The following is an 8745-nucleotide window of genomic DNA, read 5'->3' as shown; positions in this document are numbered from 1 at the left end:
ATTCTTTCAATAAGTTTGTTATTTTAATAAGTATATGTATTCTTTTAATAAGTATATGTTAAATTGTTAGATCTTTGTCCATTTTCATCTCCCTCCATTTATATCCTCCTCTAGGAGAACAACCTTTGAAAGTTGAGAAGGCCCCCATTAGCACATAGCCCTACTTTACTTTGGACGCTTTACAACTCTGGCATTTTGATACTGGAGGGGCTAAAGACAGGAGACCTTAGAAGTGGCTGATGAATGAGATAACCTCTGGTGTTTCTTATTTCTCCCCCAAACTAACTCTCTAAGAATGTCAGTGCAATAGACATTGTCTTTCCCTTCAAAACAGTTTCAAATACTATTCCCATTATCTACCCTGGCTCAAAGCACCCTTCATCTCCAGTCCTTCTGGTTGGGGAGCACAAAGGCAGCAGACTACACAGGATGTCAAAGCATTCTTTATGTGTGTAAACGAATTGGACAGTGGAGTGCTTATACACAGCTAGAAGAGCCATGATGGTGTACACAAAATCATGGAGGACCCTTACTCCAGAACATCCCCATATTGATTTTTCTTCTTTTCTGGATCCGAACACCCTCGAGAGGCCTGCTCTGTAAGAAATGAAAGAAACATTGTGTCTACTTGTTTTTTTTTTGTACTGATTTCATAGAGGGAGGAATGGAGGCCTGATATTAGATTATGCTGCTGAGAAGGAGGCTAAGAGATGGAACCCAAGGGAGAGAAGGGAATATCAGCTTTCCAAAACATTATTTATAAAGTCTTTGGCTTTAAACTTGTACTGGGTAAGTAGGGTATGCAATGATACAGGCTGTGGTTTGCAATTTGTACTCAATTCCTTATAACTTTCCCTAAGCACCACACTATTTTCCCAGAAGCTCACTGATCTCAGGGCTTTCTCCCTGCTCTACACTAAGGATTCCTTCCTAATCCCTATTCTGGTACACCCACCCCAAGCCAGGACAGAGGGGAGAAGACAAGTTTATTTGAACGGGCTTTAGGTATTGCTTCCTCCCTCCTCCCTTTTCCCTTTCATCTCTGGACAGCATATGCCACTTCATTTCTCTAACTGATTCACATTCTCTTTTCCTTCCTACCAGTAGCTCAGGGAGTTCCCAGAGAGAAAGTTAAGGTAGTCTGCCCACCTGCCTAGCCCTTGGCCTCCTCTCACCTGGGGCATGGTCCTGGGGTAGTCGTCCAGTCTCCAAGAAGAGCCAGAGATCAGAGCATTTCTGTGTTTCCACACGGGTCACTGCATAGCTGCCCACTGAGCCAGCAACTAAGGGAGCAGGATGGTCTCCAGGGGTGAAGGGGTGGGAACAAGGGGAGGGACTGACTCTAATCTGGGGCTTTTTTAGCTTCCCCCAGATCTTGAGGAAAAGAAAGCCAGGGCTGAGGTCTGGTAGCAGGAAATAATTTCCACCCAGTAGAGGTAGACAGAGTGACTTGGGGGCAGGGTACCGCTGGGATACCCGGGGCGATCTCAAATAAATGAGGGCTCCCAGGGTGCCTTAATTCCTCCTCCCCCAACCCTTTCATTTCTTTGAGGGGGACTGATTGAATGGAAGGCAAAAATCATAGTCCTGGGATAGGTCAGGGTCATGGGGTGGTTGGCAAGTCACGACTCAGCAATCTCTCCAGATCCTGTGCCTCCCCTCCCCACTCCATCCTCTCCCCCAAACTTCGGGTACCCACCCATGGCCAGCAGCACTGTCCATTGCGTGGGATAGGGCAGCTTCCTCTGGAGGACCTTCTGTAGGAAGAAGGCTGCACCGGTGCCTGCTGATAGCCAAGTCCCGATTAGCCCGACCCCACTCTGGCCCAGCGTGCCCCCGGCCAAGGAGTGGGCATAGGGACGGAGGCCCTGGGGAATCCCGCCCCCTTCCGGGTATGTGAGCTAACTCGGCCGCCTACCTGCGATGAACGTGACGATGCCTTTCATGAAGGCTTGGGACTGGCACGCAGCATACTCCCGGAGCCCCTGGGATGAACACGGCTGTGGGTGCCAGTCCCCCAGAAGACCCTCCCAAAGGGCTACAGACCCTCCCCCCAAAGAGGGGCCATCCCCCAAACACCGGGAGACCGGTGCTGCCGCCCAACCCCCACCCCGTGCATGCGCCTCTCTTCCAGCTCCTGCGGGAGCCTCCCTCCATTCCCAGGGCCGGGTCCTCGTGGCTCACCGGGTGTCTGGCGGCCACCGCATCATCCACTCGGGATAGGCCCAGGGTAACCATTGCTGGGGGAGAGACAGCAAGGGAGGCCGGGAGTGGGCGGGGCGGAGCGGGAGTGGGCGGGGCGGAGCGGGAGTGGGCGGGGCCGACACCGCTGTTAAAGCCCGACGCCACGCCTCCCTGCTGCGGCTTTTCCAGATCTGCTGGAGCGAGCGCAGCTTTCCCTGCGGGCTTGGAAAGAGTGAGAGTGAAAGAGAGGGAAAGGGTGAGCTTCTGCGAGAGTGGGCGAGAATGACACTGGTTTCCCGGTGTGATTGTCCTATTTAATACGCCCTAGGGTTAAAAACTGGAAGGGACTTCGTTTTCTAATTAACTTTTTTCAGTGATCAAGCACTTCCACCGCCCCTTCCCACATCCCCCTCCTCACTAAAAAAAACCCAACCAACCAAAAAAAAACCCCCACAAAAAACACCAAACCTTTGTGACAAATAGAGCTAGGCAAGCAAAACAAATTTCCAAGTTGGCTATGTCAAAGATTGTATTTCCTAGTTGCATGTAAAAAGTTTTTAATATTAATTTAAAAGTTCTGCGTTCCACATTCTCTCCTCTCCCCTCTCCCCACCCACCCTCATTGAGAAGGCAAGCAATTCAATATAGGTCATACACGTGTAGTCATGCAAAACATTCCCATAACAGTCATGTTGTGAAAGACTAACTATTTCTATCCTGTCTCCACCTCCATTTATTCTATTCTCATCTTCGACCTGTCCCTCTACCAAAGTGTTTGCTTCCGATCACCCTTTCCCCCAAAATGCCATCCCTTCTCTTGTCCCCTCTCTATTATCACCTTCCCCACTGCTTTCCTGTAGGGTAAGATAAACTTCCATACCCAGTTGGGTGTGTATGTTATTCCCTCCTGAAGTCAAATCCGATGAGAGTAAGGTTTACTTATTCCCTCTCACTTTCCCCTTCTTCCCCTCCATTATAAAAGCTTTCTTGCCTCTTTTATGTGAGATGATTTACTACACTCAACCTCTTCCTTTCTCTTTCTCCTAGTACATTCCTCTCAACACTTGATTTTCCTTTTTAGATATCACCCCTTCAAGTTCAGCTCACTCTGCTCTCTCTCTCTCTCTCTCTCTCTCTCTCTCTCTATATATATATATATACACACATACACATTTATGTATACACACATATATACATATGTACATACAAATGTGTGTATATATATATATATATATATATATATATATATATATATATATATATATATATATATATATATATATATATATTCCTGCCAACTATCCTAATACTGAGAAAGGTTCAACCTTAATAAGTCCCTTATGGTTTGAAGTATACTTTTTAAACTTTATTCTTCTTTTTTACATGCTTTCTTTTACAACATTCCTAATATGGAGCTATGTTGTGGATGACTTCACATCTATAATAGATTTCATAATGCTTGCCTTCTCAAGGGGTTACGGAGGGACAGGCAGAAGGAGAGGAGAGAATTTGAAACTCAAAATTTAAAAAAGAATGTTAAAAATTTTTTTCCTTGTAATTGGGAAATATTTAGTGAAATAAATAAATAAATATAAATAAATATATATAAATATATTTTAACAAAAAATGTTCAGCCATAATCCAATTCTCAGATATTTTCTTAGTTTTCAGTTCTTTGCCACCACAATAAAAATTTCTATAAATGTTTTTGTATATATAGGACCTTTTCTTCTTTTGTCAATTAAACTTTGCGTAGAGGCCTAATAGTGGTATCATTGGGTCAAAGGATATACATGGGTTAGTAATTTTGGGAGCATAGTTCTAAACTCATTTCCAGAATGACTGAACCAATTCACAGTTCTACGAAGAGTGCACATGTGCTCCTCCTCCCACTCCCCACCCCCAGTCATTTGTCGTTTTCTATTTCTGTCAGTTTTGCCAATCTGATTCAGGGTGTCAAGTGGAATGTCAGATCTGCTTAATTTGCATTTTTCTAATTATTAGTCATTAGGAGTATTTCTTTTTCATATGGCTAGAGATATAGCTTGGGTTTCTTCTCATGGGAACTGCCTGTTCATATCAGTTGAAGAGTGGCTCTAATGATAAATTTGACTTAATTCCTTATATACCTTGGAAATGAGACCTTTATCTGAGAAATTTGCAGATTTCCTCCTCCTGTTCAGTTAACTGTTTTCTTCCTAATCTTAGTTACATTAGGCTTGTTTCTACCAAGACTTTTTAATTTTATGTAATCAAAATTGCCCTTTTTATCTTCTGTGATCCTCTCTATCCCATTTGTTTAAGAGAGACAAATGTGGCTACTGATGGCAAAGGAGGGATAGTGGAACAAGCACTAACTTTGGTTGCAAGGGTTCAGATTTCATCTTTGATAATTACCTGTGTGTCCTTGGGCACAATACTTAACCACTGGGGTTGGATAGATGACTTTTAAGGTTCCTTTCTAGCTCTAAATCTGTAAACCTAAACTGTTAAGTTTCTTGATGACAAGAATCACTTTTTATCTAGACTTTATGTAACCCAAAGTAGTCACTTAAAAATGTTTATTGAGTTGAATGCAATAGACATTTGGAAGGAAGACTATAAATGATGTGATGAAAGGCTGAATGGGAGTTAGGTGTATATCAAAGGAATTGAAGGGAATTGAAAAATTGAAGATAACCCTACAGTTTCTAGCCTGGGAGGAACATGGTGCCATTTTTAGAGGTAAGGGAGCAAGGAGTAGGAAAGTGGTAAGGTGAAGGGTGATGGGCTTTAGACATCTTGAGAATGAAGTGCTGCATAGGAGTATGCAGGTTGAGCTATGTTCCCCAGGCAGTTGGAAAGTGGGGACTGTGATTGCAGTGACTAGTGGTGGATGGCACCCACTCTGTCCTGTCTAGACTATCACATAGTCTAGAAACTTCAACTTTACTCAAGAGCTTTAGGAAAGCACTTAAAATTTTAGAGCAAAAGAATTATTCTGGTAGTTTGAATGAAGGATGGATTGAGTTGTTGTTGTTGTGTTCATCCTTCATTGCTGAAGAAGACCATGCCATCAGAGAAATAATGACATGACTTGTACTTGACTTTGTTTTGAGTGAGGGAGGGCTGTGCAGGTCAGCAGCCTCACTTCTCCTCCAGAGCCATCTGGATCCAGTGACCAGATATTCATCAGGATGACTGGAGATGGCCCAGGATGCAATGGGAGAGGGGTGAGGAAGGAAGAGTATAGAAGTGGGAAGAGGGGGGAATAATTGTCTCAGAGGTGAGAGTTGATAATACAGTCTATGGGCTGGAGACTGAAGGAAGGAAGGAAGGATTATTATTACTCAGAGAGAGAGAGAGAGAGAGAATTAATCACCAAGCATTTATTAAGCTGCTACCATATGTGAGGCACTGTACTGAGTGCTAGGAATAAAAATGTAAAGAATAAAACAATAAAGGAGCTTATATTCTAATAGGGAGGGGAGGAAATAATCTTCTCTATAATACCTACTATATGGCAGGCATTATACTAAGCATTTTTAAATTTTTTTACAAATATCTCATTTGATGCTCACAACAACCTTGTGAGGTAGGTACTAATATTTTCATTTTAAAATTAAAGCTAACAGATTAAATGACTTGCTCAGGGTCATACAGCAAGTGTGATGATTAAAAAGGTTCAAGAGACGTAGTTTTTGGGTAATTATTTTATTAATAAGACCAGCATGTTATTAATAAAAGGGTGATCATTTGTCTATTTCTCTTTGATCAAAGACAATCATGACTGCAGGCTCAGGGCTTAAATGTTTTGTTGGAAGAGGAGTGACAATCCACTCTGATTGGTTAACACAATGGGAAGTGGGCTATATTAAAATGAGGGGCTAAAAGTGACATCCTGTCATCCTTGGACTGAGAAACTATCTCTCTACCCAGATCACCCCCAGTTTTGGACTATTTAGTCAAAGAATGTATGCCCCACCCAAGCAGCCCCAGTATGGGTCTCATCCTATTATCAGTAATGTCCTTCAACAAGCTGAACTTTTTAAAATCTGGAATTTAGAAGGAGAGAACTCTGCGTAGCCCCAAATTATTGATGATTAATAATCATGGATTTTAACTCTGGTCTTGACTCAGATCTTTATCCGTTGCACTACCATCTGCCTCTAAGGAGACCCAGGGAACTTACATTGTAAGGGTGGTAGTGGAGGGGGAGTTGGGGTGAGATTGTAGCTGAAAGAAGAAAGGGAGGCTGGATGGGTACTAGGAAAGAAGCTCCCTCTTCCCCCCCAACCCCCGCCAAAAAGAGCACATTTTCATGGCATCTAGTCCTTAGATATCTTAGAAATGAGACCTTTATCAGAGAAACTTGCTATTGGTTGCTGACTGTCAGGGGCTGAGTTGGTAAAGTGGAGCCTGAGGGCTGTAGTTTCATTGCTTCCTAATCTTTCCTCTACTGATGGAGCTTCATCTCTTCATAATTATCCCGTCATTCCTGGACCTTCCAATTCTTTTTAGAGGTTCTGGGGAGACAGCACAGCATTACTCTCTGGGGACCAATGGAAAGACTCTGCACTGAGAAAACCTATTCTAGTCTTTGTCTATGCCTCTTCTCAGTCATCCTGGTTCTTTGAAGATCTGGTAGAGATTGGGGGATGGGGAGACCTCTACATGATAATGAAGATGGTGGTGGTAGTGTTGATAGTGATGATGGAGAGGGAAGAGACAAAACAAAAAGGAAGAAGAGAAGAAGTTGAGTTTGGCTAACTTATTTATAGTATGTAGAAAGCTAAGTAAAATAAACAAGTAAAATGAGCTAATATTGGTAATAGACTTTGCAAACCATTAAGTACTTTATAAATGCCAGTGTTTATTATTTAAATATTTGAAAAGGACATATTTAACCTTTCTGTATCATCAAAAGGTAACTGAGATTTCTGATACTATAGCTCTTGAGATGTTATCAATGTGCTTCCCCTTAATAGTTGGCTCATAGATAGACATCAATTAGCTTTTAGGAAAGGGATTTATTGAAGCAGTATAGCTTGAACAATTGTTATAAAATATTCCTTCTAAACCTGGGGTGGGAGTGGGAGGCTCATCTTGCCTCCCAAGGTCTGTTGGGAGAGACTTTGCTCAAACTTAAGAGTACAGTGGTCTTGAGGGACTTGTGTGAACACATGTGGCCAAGAGGGTACCTCCTAATTCTTGGCCCTGGAAGTTCTTTTCCCTTGTCATGGAATCCTCATAAAGTTTGCTAAGGGGTATGACCCTGGTTATGGATGAATCTTTCTGTTGCTCAGCAAGGCTGCTGCTCATGGGGCATGACATGAATGGGTCAATCTACTTTTGGGACAGACCAGGCAGGTTAGTTGGTCTTAAATCTCTTGGGGCCCTGAAGTGCTCACAAGGTTATTGCCTGGGCATATCTGTTTCCAGATTGCTGCTCCTTCACCTCCCAACTCCTGTGGCTGCTGTGGATTCTGCTGCTAACTGTGGTTGCTGGCAGGTCCTTTGATGTGAGCTGTGGTGCTCCCAAACTTACCCATTTGCCTGGGCACTCTCATCTTGGAATTCTCATTCTTGTAAAATCAGGAAAGAATAAACTTTTTTTTTAAATTAAAGAGGCACCATGTGCTTACTGTCACTAAGTTGCAGAAATTTAGCCAGCTCTCCCTCCCCCACTCATCAGCACTCCTTTCACTCTAAGCTGCCAAAAAAGACAGAGATGGTCGAATTGAAAATCTTTTGATTGCAACATTCAGTTCTAGCTCGGCTATTCCTGAGTCATCATTTCTTCCCAGCTGCAGCCACTTGGAAGACTTTTCACACAGTCGAATACCCTGAGTCACTCACAGCCTGAAATCAATCCCCTTGGATTAGAAACAGGCAGGATATGTATATTTATGAGCTTAAGACTAGCCCTCATTGGCCAGTCCATCACATCACACTTGTACTTGTTTTGTATGTGTTCGATATAAATGTACACATTGTCTTCCTCAATAGAAGGTAAAGTCTTTGAGGACAGGCACTGTTCCATTTTTGCCCTTGTATCTGCAGCACCTAGCACAGTGCCTGGCACATGATAGGAGCTCAATAAGCGCTTATTGATTGATTGAAGGAGAGATCACTACCAGGGAAAGCTTCAAAGCAGAAGTGGTTTATGAATTAATCTTTGAAGAAGGAGAAAAGAGCAGTTTTACTCTGGAGGATAACAACTGGAGTGTGCCAGAGCCAACTCAAACCTGGCACTGTTAAATTTTCACTGTGAGCTTTTACACCTTGAAACTGGTAAATGCAACAAATCAGGGCTTGATTTATGGTTTTGCTGATTGTCTAGACTTAAAGTGATGGAGAAGATGATGTTAATAATGTAGATTAAGCTTAAAAATGCATACATTCCCCTCTCCACCATCTACCCCTCCAAGATGGTTGTTAAATATTTACCAGCACTCAACTTTCAGCTCATTTCAGCTCAGACAGGGAGTTTGTCCCATTTTCATCATCTCATTTGAGGCACATCTCACTTAGCCCCTGAACTTGAACTTGTTGGCCCAAAGCTGTGATATATATATATAT

General features: G+C 42.8%; 2 protein-coding genes across 5 annotated transcripts in view; one reads left to right on the top strand and one right to left on the bottom strand.

The window, feature by feature from the left end:
• The window catches only part of LOC140519717 (ficolin-2-like), an 80671-nt gene that overhangs the window by 24281 nt on the left and 47645 nt on the right, over positions 1-8745 (top strand).
• Positions 428-2336, bottom strand: TMEM141 (transmembrane protein 141). Of its 4 annotated transcripts, none has more exons than XM_072633028.1 (5): positions 2185-2336; positions 1919-1985; positions 1700-1786; positions 1176-1283; positions 428-597 (listed from the first exon to the last, which is right to left on the bottom strand). In XM_072633028.1, exons 1-5 carry the CDS (start codon positions 2236-2238, stop codon positions 530-532), a joined length of 384 nt encoding a protein of 127 aa, XP_072489129.1. In that variant the 5' UTR covers positions 2239-2336; the 3' UTR covers positions 428-529. The 4 variants fall into 4 exon arrangements, with proteins under 4 accessions (XP_072489129.1, XP_072489130.1, XP_072489127.1 ...); XM_072633029.1 differs by having other exon boundaries at positions 1700-1783; positions 2185-2316; XM_072633026.1 differs by having other exon boundaries at positions 1176-1301; positions 2185-2301.

Source organism: Notamacropus eugenii, chromosome 1 (assembly GCF_028372415.1).
Source record: "Notamacropus eugenii isolate mMacEug1 chromosome 1, mMacEug1.pri_v2, whole genome shotgun sequence".
Taxonomy (NCBI): Eukaryota; Metazoa; Chordata; class Mammalia; order Diprotodontia; family Macropodidae; genus Notamacropus; species Notamacropus eugenii.
Note: the sequence above shows the minus strand (reverse complement) of the source record. Positions and strands in the feature narration are given on the sequence as shown.

Excerpts from the sequence above, each read along its gene's own strand:
- TMEM141 (XM_072633026.1), bottom strand. The coding sequence starts at position 2,238 with ATGGTTACCCTGGGCCTATCCCGAGTGGATGATGCGGTGGCCGCCAGA. Across the intron at positions 1,986-2,184 it reads CGGTGGCCGCCAGACACCCG|GGGCTCCGGGAGTATGCTGC; the intron begins GTGAGCCACGAG and ends TGTTCATCCCAG. Across the intron at positions 1,787-1,918 it reads CATCGTCACGTTCATCGCAG|CAGGCACCGGTGCAGCCTTC; the intron begins GTAGGCGGCCGA and ends CTTGGCTATCAG.